The sequence below is a fragment of the Embiotoca jacksoni genome, unplaced genomic scaffold, assembly GCF_022577435.1.
Source record: "Embiotoca jacksoni isolate LCO1_2020_lvr unplaced genomic scaffold, fEmbJac1.0.p SCAF_24, whole genome shotgun sequence".
In the NCBI taxonomy this organism is placed as follows: Eukaryota; Metazoa; Chordata; class Actinopteri; family Embiotocidae; genus Embiotoca; species Embiotoca jacksoni.
Window position 1 is genome coordinate 2286640 of NW_027185375.1, and position 16721 is coordinate 2303360.

Genomic DNA, 16721 nt, shown 5'->3' on the forward strand with positions numbered 1-16721 from the left:
ATCTAATATCCTTAACCAAGAAATCACAAAAATTCTGTAAAAAAAGAAAAAAAAAGACCAGTGAAGATCAACAGGATTTCATTACAAAAATACAGCAAATCATACTTTCAACAATAGTGATGTGTGTGTGACACAGAAGGAAAACAAAAAGCCTAATCTGAACAGTGTCTCTGGCTCAAGGCTGATGTCCTCCCTCTTTTCTTTTTCTGAGGAATGCAGAAAACTGCTGGTGCGGTTTAAGCGTCACTCCGCCGTTCTCTGGGAAACGTGCCACCCTCCCTCCGCTTCTGTAATTGTATATTTAGCAACCGCTTTAATAATCACACACTTCCAAACGCTCTCCCTCCTCACATGGCCTTCTCTTCAATTAGAAAAAGTATTTCAGTTCCACTCTTGACAGAGTAAACATTTTATGACTGCACTCTTCCATTTTCCAACTGTTCTCGGCAGGACAGCAGCTCCCGTCGGAGCGGCCGCGTGATGCTGTTGAGAGGCGCGCGAGTCACGCAGACCGACCGAAAAAGAACGCGCGCATCTCGGCCTGTCTGAATATCTGCAAAATGAGTGTAAATCGTGGGTTTTGTATATTAGTGCATGTGATTGTATTGTAAACCTTTTTAAAAAAAGAAAAGAAAAAAAAAAAAACGAGTCAAAACAGGCCTTTCTGAAGGTGACCCACACCCAGACACTTGGTCATGACCATCTCCCACCGGGAACGTTTAGCAGCATTGTGTAACTGACAATAGAGACTCAAGCTTGCAAATCAAAACCTCCAGCAGAGTCGTAATCACAACCAGAAAACCAATAAGATAGCCAATCAAGGCTAATGAAACACACCGCCGGACTGTTTCCCTGAATTGGGTTTGTGGCCGGGTAACCCAAGCGAGAACTGCCGCTGGCTGCAGGAATCACAATCGAAACCTCCAGGAACATGATAAACAAATAGCTTCCTGGTCAGGCTGACCCATAGTGATCCTTCCCGTACGCGCACGTGCAACTCGGCAAGTCAGGCTAGGAAGCCCAGAGGAGAGCTGTGGACAAAGCACTGCCCACGACTGAATACAGAACCGAAAACACGGGTCTGCAGAGAAAACCTCTGAGAGGCCGGATGTAGACTACCATAAGCGCGAGGAGATATTTATGTCTTTAATTACTGCCGTGAGCAGTCAGGAGGGACTGAAAGGGGAATCACCATTGCGTGACCACTTGGCTCAGGGAACACATTTTGTTATTCTCCACAGCGTACCTGACGGAGCTGCTCTGTCTACTTATTGGAACTGCTGATCAGATGACTGCGTGGGATGTGAATCATCAGTAACTTTCTGCTAATCAAAAACAGAAACTTTCCCGTTTCGGTTTTGTCTCGCGGCTCTTGAAAACCCCGTATTTTCAGTAAAAGATGATAAACACCACCCGCTCACCAGCGAACGGCACGCGAGACACAGTGAAAATAGCAACAATTTGAAAAACAGTTCAAACAGTATCTGCACAGGATGATCCATTTGTTTAAGTTGTGTTTACAGCTTGTCCCACTAACAGTACAGCCTCAAATACAATGATTTTAGTTTATTTCCTGATTTGCTTTTTCTTCCAGACTGCAATATATATATATGAACGTATGTATGTGTCTGTTTTTTTTTTTTTTTTTCTGCAGTCTGACCCTCCATCCTGACAAAGTGCGAGTGGCATCCGGGCAGACAGCCGGGGTGGACAAAGATGGAAAGGTAACAACACCGGTCTGATGGATTTACATCCTCCAAAAGACCCAATTTTATTTATTTATTTTTTTTTAATCTTTAAACACCACATACTATATTCTGTCTACTAAACATATAGCATATGTGCATGTATTGATTAAACAGCTGGCGGTTAACTCACATGCAGTAAAGAACATGAAGGTCTGATCTGATCGAATGCATTTTACCATTATTGAAAAAAGTAAAACGAGTGAAAATAATCTGTTGCAGATAACTGTGATGTGTTTTTTTTTTGTGTGTGTGTGTTGTAGCCTCTGCAGCCGTTCGTTCACATCTGGGACTCCACCACCCTGATCACCCTGCAGCAGATCGGCCTGGGAACCTTCCAGAGGGGAGTGGGATCAGTAGCTTTCTCCTTTGCTGTGAGTGCATTTCAGTGTAACGGTGTGTGAATTCTTCCTCGCCAATCATTCAGCCCAACAAAGGATTTTTTTTTCTCCAACTTAGTATGAACCAGGCCCCCTAAAGATCTCCTTTTTGATTGGTTAACTCCCATTTATGTCTCAACCTATTCTCTCCAGCTGCTGGATTTAATCAGATTTAATTCCTTTATTTCGTTTTTTGGACTATACAATTACAAAACAAGTGTGTGGAATGGATCATTCATCATTTATACAAAAAAAAAGCTAGTCTCATTAAATAGAATAAAAATCATGTTAAAACAGAGGAAAGTCTTGAAACTCCTCAAAGGGTTCCCACACTGTGAAGCGCCTCTGTATATTTCCACAGACTCCCTTCAGCAAATGCAGTTTTGACGTTGCTGAAGTTGCCAACCATAAAAACAAACACTTCCTTGTTTTCAGCCTTTCTTGTCCTTGCCAACTTTTATTGTGAAAAAAATCTCCCGGAAGTATTGTGCTTCACGGTTAGCACCTTAACTTTGACACACACACACACACACAAAAAAAAAACTGGCTATGTCGAAGCAATTTGTAAAAATAAAAGGCTAAAAAAGTATTTGTTTTAAAAGGAGAAAAGTGCCGACGGCAGAGAGGTGAGAATGAAAGGGGACTTTTTCGAGCGGCCGTTATTTGTTCAGGAAGACCGGCTGCAAACAAACTCTGTCTGTCTTGTTGTGATGTTTTCAGGACTCCGGAGGGTTCCTGTGTGTTATCGATGACTCTAACGAACACATGCTGTCGGTGTGGGACTGCAGCAAAGGGACTAAACACGCGGAGGTCAAGGTAAAAAAAAGAGCGTAAGGTTAAGTGTGAGTGAATTTAATTGTCTCTGTCATCTGGATTTTTCTGCTTATTATCACCTGATTTATTCAAACGCGTTACTGCCTCTTATTAATCCAGTAATCTTGTACATACATATTTTTTTTAAAAAAAGAACAGTGATCAAACAGTTGCATCAAAATTGGGGCTCCTTCTCAGAGCGATTACAGTCAAATCTGAACATACGTGACAATATGTTTTTACATTTGACAGTGTAATTTACACTTTTAACTGAATTCCATCGCTAATAAACATCCATAAATCTGCATAGAACCGATCAAACAAAGATGCTCCTTATTTCTGCAGAGAGTTCCTGAGAACCATCGGGAGTTTATGTTTTCCTCAGCACCACGCTGATCCAGAGATGGTTGTCTCTGCAAACAGCTAATAGCTAATTTAGCATCATACACTTCATGATGGTAATTTCCACTATGTAAACAAACATAAGCTGAAAAATGTTGTCAGTCACAAACTCCCAGGTAACAATATGTTCCATGTTCACATCCTCCAGAGCATTATAGGAACTGTACTTTCAAATCTTCCAGCTGGGAGGGTGGGTGGGTAGATAGATAGGTAGATAGGTAGGTAGGAAAAAAAAAATACAAATACAAATACGTATACATCAGATGGATAAAAAAATTTAATTTTTCAGAAAAAATATCTATAAATAATTCTACATTTTGTTACAAATCAACCACTTCAGTGTTTCATAATCCACCCTCAGCTGAAGTGGAGGCATGAAACTCAGTCGGGCTGCAGTCGTGTGACTTCAGCGACAGACGCCCAGCGTGGCTGCAGATGGTTTTCTTTGAATCGACACATTTCTCCTCGTAATCACCGGACAGATTAGAGGGGAAAGGTGGCCACCGTGTTTTCTGCTCTGCTTTTTATGGGGCTTTTTTTTTATCCCAAAACGCCTCAACTTCCCTGAGAGCCATTTCAGCCCGGCTGTCATGGCAACAGTGTAAATATTTTATATAATGAATTTGTCCGTGTGTGTGTGTGCGTGCGTGTGTTCTCTAATGCGACAGCGGGGGATGCACAGGTGGGAGGGGGCGGAGGGTTGGGGGGGGGGGGGGGGGGGACTGGCGAAGGAACCTCCTGCACGTTTTGCGTATTTGGAGCAGTATCCAGACCCGTGCCACCGAATGCGTGGGAAGGCGGCTCGTAGCCGGACGGGGCTGACGTTGGCCCGCGCTGCATAAACATAGGAGTTCATCCAACAGGAACAAGATAATTATACCCACCTCCCATCTCCACAGCAGTGGAAAAGTCCATATGCCTACTTTACAGCGCGGCCATGAATGGAGCTTTTTGTGTCCCCGTGCTTTCTGTATGCAACCGTCCCGTCTGTGCGCTCAGTGGCAAAAGAACAAGAAGAAAAAAAATACATTCCCTTTTGGTTCTGTTAGAAAATGTGAACTAATTGAACTTAAAGCTTCCACTCCTTAATGCGTTTACCGTCCGGTGGCAGCAGTACAGACTTGGCGATAAATCATCTGATATATCCCCTCATCACATATTACACCGCGGCCACTGAAAACTCCAGATTGTAATTGGCTGGTAGGTTTTGGCTTCACTCTTCTACTGTACAGCAGACAGTTAAACTGCACACCTGATGCCACTGACAACCCCAAAGAACAATAAAAGGGCTCCTCGCTGAGAACGGCGTAATTCAGAGTTTGTATAATATTCGAGTGGATGTTGAAATTCACGGAACAACTTGCTGTATCATTTTGAGCTTGCAAAAATCACTGATGCGCCTTTAAGGAGTTGTGGAATCCAGCAGCACTAATTTTAAGATTAACAACGTGTCATGAAGAAAATGGAGAAGCCCCCAAAAAACCATGTGGTCACCTCTTGAAAAAAAGATCCTTCAGTTGAAGAAAAACCCAAATTTAAAGTCAGTAGCAACTTTTCCTGACTGTTCATTTCTTCATGACAGCTGGTGTGCGTGGACCAGAATTTGGGATCCTCCTCATTTCTCTCTCGTCGTCTTTCGGCGGATGGATCTCTGAAAAATACTAAATGCAAAATCCGAATTATAGTAAAGATTTTAAATTTCATATATCACACTTGCGCATTCCCTCGTTTCACCTCGCTCGTAGCGGGTCAGGCTGTCTTTCGGGATTCAGAACTTCAAGCACTCAGAGACGGACATCGTGTTTGCGAACAGTCGGATCAAGTCCGTGTGTTTCTGTGTGACAGAGGCTTCACTGATGCGATCAGACTGTTTTTTTTGCGCCATAATTGTTCTGAACCCACGTGTGCCGCTGTGTGTTCAGAGTACCAACGAGGCCGTGTTCGCTGTGGAGTTCAACCCCAGCGACAGCACCAACATCATCACCTGCGGCAAATCCCACGTCTACTTCTGGACGCTCAGCGCGGGGCAGTTCACCAAGAAACAAGGCATCTTTGGAGTAAGACGGGCATTCTGTTCTAGTCTGTTTATCATGTTTATCGGCTTTAATTTCCTTGATTGCAATTTGAAAGGAATCTGACGGTTTCCTCGGTTTGAATCCGAAAAGGTAAGCGTCAACGAGAACACTGAAAAATGAGAGCAAAAAAGAAAAGATATGGATCGAAACACCAATGCAGATCTGAGAATATAGAAATAAATAGATAGATAGTTACTTTTTTAATCCCGCAAAGGATTTTTTTTTTTTTTTTTTTGCTACAGCAGCATTTATAGATACAGGGCAAAGCAATAGAAATAACAGTAAAAAAATATTCAATACAAAAAATTTCAAATGCACAATATATACAATAAAAATAGAATGATATTAATTTTAACTTGCTAAATAATAGCGCAAAGATTTAAACAAACAACCAACAGTGCAACGGTGTTATTGTTGTGACATTGATTTGGCCAGAGGTGATTTACTGTATAGTCTTATTGCAATCCAATATGGAAAATCATTTCAAATCTGTTTGTAGTGTAAGTAAAGCACTTTTTTTTTTTTTTTTTTTTTTTTTTAAATTTTTAAACCTGCACTCATAATAGATGAAATTAGCGTTCTAAAACCAATCTTCATTATTTTCCAGAAATACAAGAAGCCCCGGTTCATCCAGTGCTTCGTGTTCAGCCTGACCGGAGACGTTCTGACGGGAGACTCGGAGGGGAACATCCTGACGTGGGGAAAATCAGCTGCAGATATCAAAACTCTTGGTAAAGGAGCCAAAGGTCAGTGCCGGAGATCCGTCTGCAGTCTGGAAAATGAAAAGTCAATATGATTCTTGGAGATAAATCACTGTCCAAGGAAAAAAAAAATGGATGCAATTAATATTGAAATACTAATAAATATTTCTTAAATTTTTTTCAATAAATGTATTTTTAAATTTTTCACAACTTAACATCTTGTTGTATACATTCATGTATATATATATTTTTTTTTGATTTGAAACTTGACAACTTTTTTTTTCATATATTGTCCCTCAGCTTCAAAATTGTAGATTTTTTTTATTTTTTTATTTTTTTATTAGAAAGTAAGACTTTTCCAGTGTATTTTTTTTAGTTGGATTGTTTCATTTTAAGGTTCAAGATCTAGTTATATTTTCCATTTATATACATATCTTTTTTTTTCTTTTTTTTTTTTTTTTTTTTTTGCTGACGTCTGTTTTTTTCCAAATGACAAATGTTTGGCCTTCTCCTTACTCGTTGATAAAACCAGCTCATTTCGTAACACCCCCTCCCCGCTCCACCCTCCACAGAGACCTTCCAGATCATGAGACAGACCAGAGCACACGAGGGCAGCGTGTTCACCCTGTGCCCCCTGCAGGGCGGCGCTCTGCTCAGCGGAGGAGGGAAGGACCGGAAGATCATCCGCTGGAGCGCCGACTTGGCACCCGAGAGAGAGTGTGAGGTGAACCACAACTGTGTGTGTGTGTGTGTGTGTGTGTGTGTGTGTGTGATGCAGACAGTGTGTGACGTTTTATTGAGATAAGAGGGGGGGGGGGGAACGTTTGTTCATGAATTCATGTTTGATGGTTGATGGAATTATTTGTCCAGATTCCGGAGAAGTTCGGGGCCGTTCGCACCATCGCGGCCGTGGACGAGGAGGAACTTTTAGTCGGTACGACCAGAAATGCGATTCTCCGAGGAACCTTTTCCGAGGGGTTTGTGGCCATAGTGCAGGTATGCTAATACTAATGTTTTTTGGGATGCTTGAAGCTGCACAAATTCTGTTATATATGCTGCAAGTATGGTTCCCAGTATTAAAGGAACAATCCCCAACATGTTGGGGAAAAACTCTCGTTTGCTCTCTTACCAAAATGAGAGGCTGGATCTCTGTTCAGTTATGACCGAGAAAGTTTAGTTCAGCGTGAGCACTGACAGCAGGGCGACATTGTCATCGAGCATCTTTTTACATACCCATGTTTGACAAAAATGTTGAGATATTTTCTGATGCACAAACGGCACTTCCGGAAGACAGAAGCCGCGCAGCTTTCCGATGACACAGTTTAACTTCACATTTGTTTTTCGTGACGTATACCGCCAAAGTAGAACATAAACCGAAACATACAATTCTTCAGACCGCCGTCCTTTCATTTTGGAGACGTTTGCGGCCGCAGATGTTACAGGTTAACGGCGCAGAGAGCGAAAACGTTCCTCGAGCAGCCACTCTGTCAGCGTTTCCCAGCTGGAGAGCAGCTGCTGTGTGTGTGTGTGTGTGTGTGTGTGTGTGTGTTTATGTGTTTACACTGCGGCCCAAACACACTCGCGTTCTATCGAGGAAGTCAGTCAGGAATCGGGCCTTTTGTCTCTTGCCATCTGTAGCTACAGTTAATACGCTCGTAGTTTCCCCACGCAGCAGCTATAATAGAGTCACTTCTGACAGCGGTCTTATTTCGTACATGTGACAGTTGCTATCAGTCGCTAAACTCGGCGACGAGCACATTATGTTTCCCGTTGCTTCTCAAAAAAATAAAAATAAAAATAAGCCCGCGTGTTCCTTGCCAAGCTGAAATGCTCGGTTTAGCAGCTTAATCCAGCTGTGATCCAGCTGCAGGAGCTTGAACTGTCAGGCTGATGTCCGTGAGATTACATGATATCAGTCACACGGCGTTACATGCTGCATTGTTCTCCGAGAATCAGACAGGAAACAAGGCCGAAGTCCAAAACACAACTTGTGGAATGATCACGGAAACCCTGGACAGAATACATAATATTAATTTGTCAAAGTTTGTCCCGAGAGTGGTGCAGAACGAAAAAAAGGCTCGAAGCCACCGACACGAAAAGAGAATTTTAACAGCAACATCTGGAGAGCGTGAACGTGCTCACAATGTGGCATGTGAGACTTTAATATTCATTCTGTGCAAGGAAGACATTTAGTAAGATGATGTTCAGCTGAAGAAAAGAGGACGTCAGAATCATTCGATTCATCCTCAACAACAATCTGCTCATTAGTGATAAGATTCTTTGTCGCGGACTGAAGTGTTCAGAGGGAAATCTGAAAAGGACGGCAGCGCCAAACAAAACATCAAAATGCCACCAAAGCCTTCTGGAGAGCTTAAATATTCATAATAAATTTCACAGCAGTCACCAACTGAATACCTTCATGTCTGAAAACCATTTAATGCATTTTTAATACGTAGCACAGCTTGTAGACATTTAAATGGCCACATTACTTTAAAGCTTTTAAAGCATGCTCTTCAGCAACACAAATCAGTTTGTTTTTGTCAATATGAAAATCTAAATTAAAGTTATTTAGAGCTCAAGTTTGAAGTTGAATAAAATGAATCCCCGGGTCCATCTGACCACATGCTGAAGTGTCCTTGAGCAAGACACTGAACCCCTAAGTTACTCCTGATGGGAGGCTCTGCTGCCACTGGTGTGTGAATGTGTGCGTGAGTGAATGTGTGTGTGAGTGGGCTGAATGGGAGGGAAACTGCAGCATTTGTTTGAATAAAATAAAAACGTACCTGATAATACAATAAGATAATATTGTTTTCTAATTGAACATTTATTAGCAAAAACAATTTTTTTTTATATTTGTGTGTGTGTGTGTGTGTGTGTGTGTGTGTGTGTCCGTCCCAGGGTCATGTCGATGAGATGTGGGGCCTGGCCACACACCCGTCTCTGAACATCTTCCTCACCTGTGGCCACGACCGGCAGGTGTGTTTGTGGAAGACGGAGGAGCACAAGCTGGACTGGTGTATCACTCTGGAGGTACGACTGCCGACCCCGTTTCTTTCAGCGCTCAATTTGATTCGCTGTCGAGATATTTTTCAGCAAAGTAAGTCCTCTTTTTCTTTTTCTTTTTTTGACCGAGTCTCTTTGTGTCTCCGGCAGGAGTACGGCCTGTGCGCCGACTTCTGCCCGAATGGATCGGTGGTTTCCGTCGGCCTCAGCACAGGAAGGTAATGCGGCGCAGTTACACCGACAGACAGCAAATGAAACACATTAAGATATTATACAGCGGTATGTACAGACAGTCAGCCTGGACTTATGAGCTGGCACCTGTGAGTGTCAGTAAAAAGCTTCTTCTGTCCCCGTATGCCTGACGGTCATAGATAAGACATTCTTTCATAGCCGCTATAAGGATTACCAGCTGTGAACTTAACAGCCTCGAAGGAAGCGCTCGCGAGTCGAACATCAAACTTCATCCGGTCACGACGTTCCAGATTACATTCATTTACATTTTGATAATAATAATAATAATAATAATAGTAACTTTATTTCTATCGCTCTTTTCAAAAACAGGTTACAAAGCACTTTACATTTAAAACACAATATGCAACAGTGTAAAATAGAATGATAAAATACAAGGGAAATAAAACAGACAGTAAAACAGACAGTCAATCAATGAAATAAAATGCAGCTAATAAAAGGCACGTCTAAAATAGTGCGTTTTGAAGAGTGACTTAAAAGAAAACAGCGTGTCAGCGTCCCTGATAACATCTGGCAGGTCGTTCCATAACTCGGGCCCGAACAGAAAACGCCCGGTCAGCTTTAGTTTTGTGTTTAATTCGGGGTACGGTCAGGAACGACCTACCCGAGCATCTCAGGTTGCATTTAGGCTCGTAGGGAGGACTGAATACCTTCATATCTGAATGTATGAATGTATTCAGGCACCAGCCCCCCCTGCGAGCCTTATAAGTGATCATTCAAATTTTTAAATCTATTCTAAAACGCACAGGGAGCCAATGAAGTGTTTTAAAAAAAAAAAAAAAGAAAAAAAGGTGTAATGTGTAATGTGCTCTCTTTTAAGGTGACACAACCAAAAAAGAAAACGAGCCAATAAAAACAAATGGAAATGTCAAAGTTGTCATGTCGACGTTTTGAGATGTATTCACTGATTCGCATCGATTCGAAGCCTCGTTTTGATCCGCTACCTTTTGGCCCCGTTAAAGTTGCCGCATTACACGTTAATGCGAACTCGACACTTCCTGAATGTCTTTCAAATGAAAAACCCTCCAGTGTATCGGGAGAAAGAAATTCTTCAGTTCTTAACAAGGCTTTTAGCGTGAAACATTTCCAGGAACGTTTTTTTTTTTTTTTGACTAAAATTGGACAATCGCACTTTAGATGTGTAGTCAAGAACAACTGCAGAGAATTGCATGATTTTATCGTTGACTTTATTTAATTAAAGCGATGGAAATATAAATTGCAGACTATTCAACGTCACCTTACCACCGCAGCAGTTACGCAACCTCCAAAACACCAAATCCTTGTGCTCATGGGCACTCGTACGTCAACAAAAAGCGCTACACACCCGGAAAGCAACACCATCGTAACTTATTTTGCTTCTTTTATGCCAAAAGCTTCAACAATCTCTGCAACACGACACGATGAAGTCTTCGACGTAGTTCTCTCGATCATTTTCATGCATTTGCAAATGTGTGCTGAATGTTTGAAAAGCAGGATCGAAAAACGGATAAATGGTTGAAACGTTCAGCTTCTGCCGCTCCTAGAAGTAGCAGTACTTTATAAACATTCTATGTATTCTATATTCATGTGGGTTTTTTTTTTTTAAATATTAAAATGAACGTTTGCAACATGAGAGGAGGCTTGTTTGTTGACTTCGATCAGCCAGGCTGTGATAAAAACCTTAGGAACCCTCTTCACAAAGATGGGACTCGAAAGAAACGCTGAAGATCAATTTGACCATAAACTGTTGTACCTTCCTCCTGTGACACTTGACAGGTGGATGGTGTTTGACCTGCTCACCAGGGAGGTGGTTTCTGAATTCACCGATGGGAACGAGCAGCTGTCGGTCATGAGATATTCACCAGGTCGGTGGTTTCGCTCTAACTCCTCCTCCCCGGTGTTTACGGCTGCAGAAATCACAGATGGGTTTTAATATATGCGCGTGAAAAAGATCTGCGCGGTTTGAGGTGTTATATATCCGTCCAGTAGTCTTGGGATTTTACTGTTAATAAGCTTCACCACTGACGAGGTTTTTTTTTGTTTGTTTTTTTGACAAGCTGGCATTTCCCAGCGTCACTTGAAAGCACCGTAATGTTTCGGCCTTTAATTCATTTAAAAAAAATAGGTCGGTGAGGTTGTTGTTTATTTGTGTTGTGGAACTGCGATTCATCAAAAACGAGTTGTTGTTTTTTTTTCTTTGTTCATTTCTACGTTTATTTTGTAGAGTTGAGTCAGAAAAGGAATAAAAAAAAAAATAAATTGAGAGAGAATGAAACCAAGAACCAAAAGCCGCTGTGGAAATCCCCCTTTAACTGTGTGAATGACCTCTTGTGTTTTTCAGACGGCAGCTTTTTAGCTGTCGGGTCTCATGACAACTTCATCTACATCTACAACGTGACGGAGAGTGGGCGGCGGTACGCTCGCTTCGGGAAGTGTAACGTGAGTTTGACACCGAGTCCACGTCGCGTTTCGGCGATTTTTGATGTTCTCTTAACGAACAAAGCAAAACATATCAAAAGATTTCAGATCCCAGTCTGGTCATGTGCTCTGTTTCTTCTCTTGTTGACACCGCAGATGCAAACCAACACTGAATGTGTCCTCATAATAATAATAATAACAATAATAATAATAATTGCACCATTCATACAAGAAAATGCAGCTCAAACTTCTTTACAGCAAGAAAATGAAATGCAGCGTTTTACATAAAAAACAGATCATGAGGAACATTTAACAGAACTCATAACGGGTCCTGTGTGTCTCCAACCCTGATTGATCGTCTTCTCCTGCTGTCCAACAACTCACGTGTTCCTTCATTTCCATGAACGCACACATTGTACGTTTGTTTGGCCTCATTGTCACGCGCTAGAAAGACTCACTGGAGCAGTAAATGTTAAAGAATCCCCTGAAAATAATCAAGAGACAAATATAGTTTGTAAAAAACAAAAAAAATTGGACCATTGGACTAACACATCGCTAAACACGTGGGATTTGCTTTCAAGGAGAATAAAAACCAGCATTATATTAAGACACTGCGTCTCTTCTTTGTCCAATCAGGGACACTCCAGCTTCATCACGCACCTGGATTGGTCCAAAGACGGGAAGTACATCATGTCTAATTCAGGCGACTACGAGATCCTTTACTGTAAGTGAACGCACCGCGCTGTGAAGAAGTTGTTTTTTTTTTTTTTTCATATCTGTCAGTAGATTGATGAGCAGCAAAAAGACAAAAAAATAAAAATAAAAAAGATCATTGTTTGGTGTGAGTAACATTTTGGCTTTTAAACAGCAGCTGTTCCCGATGGTAAACACGCACACATGTTTTTAAGCTATCTGGCAGGTGAGCTGTTCCAAACATCTCGGTAGAACTTTCCACAGTTCTTCTGTGAATTTAAGCCGTTCAAGCTCCCGTTTCTTCATGCAGCTCCTTGTTTTACGACTCCGGTTCTGTTCTGAGCTTCAATGTGAATTTGGGACAATCAGACGGGAACGGATTTAAACCTCCACGGAGCCTGCGACTTTGTGCACAACCTGGCATATTTGGGGGTTTTTTTAGACCCCAAAAAAAAAAAATCGTCAGACGCCGTTCACTGCCGATCTACTTAATGGTGTTTTTGTTTGTTTTTTTCAACCAGGGGACATCGCCGCAGGATGCAAGCTGCTGAGGAACCGCTTCGAGAGCAAGGACAGAGAATGGGCCTCGTACACGTGCGTGCTGGGCTTCCACGTGATGGGTGAGAAACGCCACGTTTTAGTGCTCTCTCTCTCTCTCTCTCTCTCTCTCTCTCTATCCCCTCTGACGTCATGTTGTCTTCACGTCGAGTCAAATTGATGCCGGTCCCCCCCCCCCCCCCGTTGGTTGTTCCAGGCGTGTGGTTGGAGGGCTCCGACGGCACCGACATCAACGCACTGTGTCGCTCTCACAGCGAGAGGATGGTGGCCGTGGCCGACGACTTCTGCAAGGTCCACCTCTTCCATTACCCCTGTCCTAAACTGAAGGTGAGGTCGTCTTCTTACATCGGCTTTAGTTTTTCGTCGTGTGGTTATTGCTGGAAAACACACGTGGATATTTTGCACTGTGTACAAGCAGCCTTTGGAGGCGGGCCCAAAATTCTGAGAGCAGACTGAAAATCTGTTTTATTTTCCTGGAGCTGTCAGATTAAAAATGACGTAAAAAAAACCAAAAACCCGAAGAAGACATATTTCATATGTCACAAATCAAACTGAGATCATTGATCTGTGTACAGAAGGTCAGATTTACGCGAGTCATCGTTTCGTTTGAAGCAGCGTTCGGAGGACTCGTGGATTTGATCGAATCATTGCAGGCTCGTTCGTCCAAATCGAACCCGCAGCCGCTGATCAACTGTTTTTTTTAAACACTGCCGGCTAAAAAAGAACAACCAGTGCGATAGTTGGAAACGTGGCATCAGATGGAAGTGAAAGAGTCAGAAGTCCGATTGTTATTCTGAACAAAGAGGGACTTTTTCTCAGCTGCGAATCCTAACTAATCTGAAGGGTTTCCTAAAAGGGGGCGGAGCTCCAAAAACACTTTGTAGAAATAAGATCAGCTGTGTCCAAAGCACCATCAGAAGTAATCAGATACAGAGTTTTACTTAATAAAAAGTCCCGTCAAGAGAGGGCTGTGTGCTCGCGGTCTGAGAGGACTTCTTTTTTTTTTTTTTTAAAGAACTTCTCAGGAGGGAAAACAAGGGCCAAACACCGATGAGGGTGGGGAATGTATGGAAGGAGATAAACAGGAGAGCGTTACACCTCGGGGGATCAAACCCATCGTGAACATTTAAGTCTGGTTGTGTTTTGCTGCTCTGGATTTGGACACCCCGCCCCTGCGCTGCAGTCGACTCCGACCCTGACCGGCGAGGAGCAGAACTCCCGTCCTTCAGAGACCCGCTCCACCCTCTGGCTTCCATGTTTCAAACTGCAGCAGGTTAGCGAGCCCAAACGAGCCTCTTAATCACTGAACTACTTCAAACAAAAACCAAAAGACAGAGAAGTTCTGACTGGTCACGGGGCAGTTCCCTCAGCAGTCACCTGACCTTCGACCCCTATGAACATTTATGGGGGGGGGGGGCACTTGAAGTATGAAGAAGCCACGTGCCGCTGACGTCATCAGAAGCTTCCGGGTTGGGACATGCTGTATCTGATGTTATTGGGGAACATATTCAGCAAAATTGTTTCCTTTTGAAATACAAATAAATAAAGCAAGATCGCTCGGGAAGAATAATGAAGCACACGTGTTGGCAAAATTTAAATACACACGATGCTGAGTTTGATATAAAAACCCTGAAAGTTCATGATCACCAAAAAATACGAACTCCATGTTTTGAAAAGAAGAAGAGGAAAGTCCACTTGGACACGAGTGCACTTCCAACACGTTTGTCTTCTTCCGGAAAGACCAGGAGGCAGGGGGGGAACCGGGATGCGACGGGGTCTTCACCTCTGCTCATCCCGAGTGGACTTTCCACTTCTTCTTTTCTTTTCTCTCCAGGCTCCGAGCCACAGGTACGAGGGCCACGGCAGCCACGTCACCAACGTGTGCTTCACCCACAGCGACTCCCACCTGCTGTCCATGGGCGGGAAGGACACGGCAATCCTTCAGTGGAGGGTGATGGAGGACGGCGCGGGGGACGGCAGGGAGCGGCTGGCCTCGGCCTCCTCCACCTCGACCGCCTCTCCGGAACTGGCCACCAGCTAAGGGAAGTTGGGCCGGAGGCCCTCCCCGGCGGCGGCGCGGTTGCGCGGAAGCGTTGGGAAGTCGGTCGTCGGTCGTCGGCCTCCGTCCGCCTTCATGGTGCGTGTAGAGGAATCCTCCGAAGGAGGAGGAGCGTCCATATTAACTTCACACTTTAATCATGTAAAAACCCTTGTGAGACTGGAGGGGCGTGTCGCGAGGACCGTCGGAAGCGGCCGCGTTCGTCCGCCGGTGCGCGACGTGACGTCCGACGTGACAAAGACTTTTGTCTTCTGCCAACATTCCTGTGTTTTTCCTCCCATCTTTGTTTACTAAAACTTCCCAAAAAGTGCTGCACTATAAACATACACCGTCGTGCCCGTACAGACGTTTGCATACAGATGTTCTTACATATTTTTGATATTATAAAGTCTTGGGTTCGACATCTCCGCGGAATACCGAGGCGTTTTTTTTTTCTTTTGTTTTTTTTTTTTAATGATTACGTTAAATAAAAACTGTGACAGACGTGTTCCTTTGAAATCAGCATCTCACTAATTAACTTCTCCAACAGTAGATAAGTAGACTTGAAGATGATTACTTTAATACTGTTTTGTATATATTTAAAAAAAAAAAAAAAAAACGTTGGGGAAATACTGTGACTTCGTACCAGTAAAGTTCCCAATAAACAAGTGAAGACTGGAAGGTGTGATGCGCGTGACGCGCCACTAGTGGGCAGTGTTGCTCCAGGAACCGTGAGCCGCAGACCGAGAGCGCACCGACTGAGTCCCACAGTTGAAACTGAAGTCCCGACGAATGTGTTGTCGTAGCAGAGGGCAGCAGGAAAGTCACTGGTTTCAAACCGGAGAGTAAATGACCCGCTCACAGTGGTCACTGAAGTCCCCGAGTCAAAATACTCTCTTTAACTGTAAATTAAATGTGTTTTGTTCAAGTATTATAAATAAAAAATATATGTTAAATCCAAATAAAGTGGAATGGTTAATGCAGAAGAGTTTACTTTTACTGTGTAATCGTATAGTTTTTGGATTATAACCTATGCATTAACATGTAAACAGCATTTATTTTGACTTTGAGGTTGTTTTTTTTTGTTTTTGGTCTTTTAAAATGCAGTAGCGAAGCATTGGAATTTCAATTAAAGGAGTTTGAAGTATAAAGGTGCAGAAAAGCAGTAATATTCAAATACTGTACACAAAGTAAATGCGCTTAATTGTTCTACAAGCACCACCCATGATGTGAGCACTGACAAGTCATTTATAACACACACAAAAAAAAAATGTAATTGCTGCTTTTCTTTAATTCTTGTGAAATACCACTTTTATTTGTTTAAAATGTGTCCCTCTATGTTAGGATAGAGGGAAAATATGGATGAAAACTTCAGAAATATAAAAATTCAAGGTTAGTCTAAATTGTGAGATAGTAAGTCAGACTTTTAATTTCCTTAGTCAAAGTAGTATTTCTTTGCACACGATTATTTCGTTAGCTTATTAAAGATTTTCTCTAATCTTTGATTTTTCTTGTGAAACGATGCGGAAATGCTCTTGAGCCCATTTATACAACTCGATAAGTCCAACATGTAAGATGCTTTGTCAAAAAAAAAAAAAAAAAAAAGGTTTTATGTTAAAAAAAAAATGACCCTGATATTCACTAAAGTGTCCATTAAATTGATAAGA

The 16721-nt window shown here is 42.5% G+C and overlaps 1 protein-coding gene across 2 annotated transcripts in view; it reads left to right on the forward strand.

The window, feature by feature from the left end:
* eml3 (EMAP like 3) overlaps positions 1 to 15140 on the forward strand; it is a 41787-nt gene extending 26647 nt beyond the window's left edge. For both annotated transcript variants that reach the window (XM_069159015.1, XM_069159016.1), the window contains 15 exons: positions 1655 to 1724; positions 2009 to 2119; positions 2846 to 2941; positions 5263 to 5397; positions 6023 to 6161; positions 6689 to 6840; positions 6987 to 7112; positions 9015 to 9146; positions 9270 to 9337; positions 11124 to 11212; positions 11689 to 11786; positions 12402 to 12489; positions 12980 to 13078; positions 13213 to 13343; positions 14851 to 15140. In XM_069159015.1, coding sequence (XP_069015116.1) covers positions 1655 to 1724; positions 2009 to 2119; positions 2846 to 2941; positions 5263 to 5397; positions 6023 to 6161; positions 6689 to 6840; positions 6987 to 7112; positions 9015 to 9146; positions 9270 to 9337; positions 11124 to 11212; positions 11689 to 11786; positions 12402 to 12489; positions 12980 to 13078; positions 13213 to 13343; positions 14851 to 15057 — 1741 coding nt within the window. In that variant the 3' untranslated portion in view covers positions 15058 to 15140. The remainder of the gene's footprint in view (positions 1 to 1654; positions 1725 to 2008; positions 2120 to 2845; positions 2942 to 5262; positions 5398 to 6022; positions 6162 to 6688; positions 6841 to 6986; positions 7113 to 9014; positions 9147 to 9269; positions 9338 to 11123; positions 11213 to 11688; positions 11787 to 12401; positions 12490 to 12979; positions 13079 to 13212; positions 13344 to 14850) is intronic.
* The last annotated feature ends 1581 nt before the right edge of the window (positions 15141 to 16721 follow it).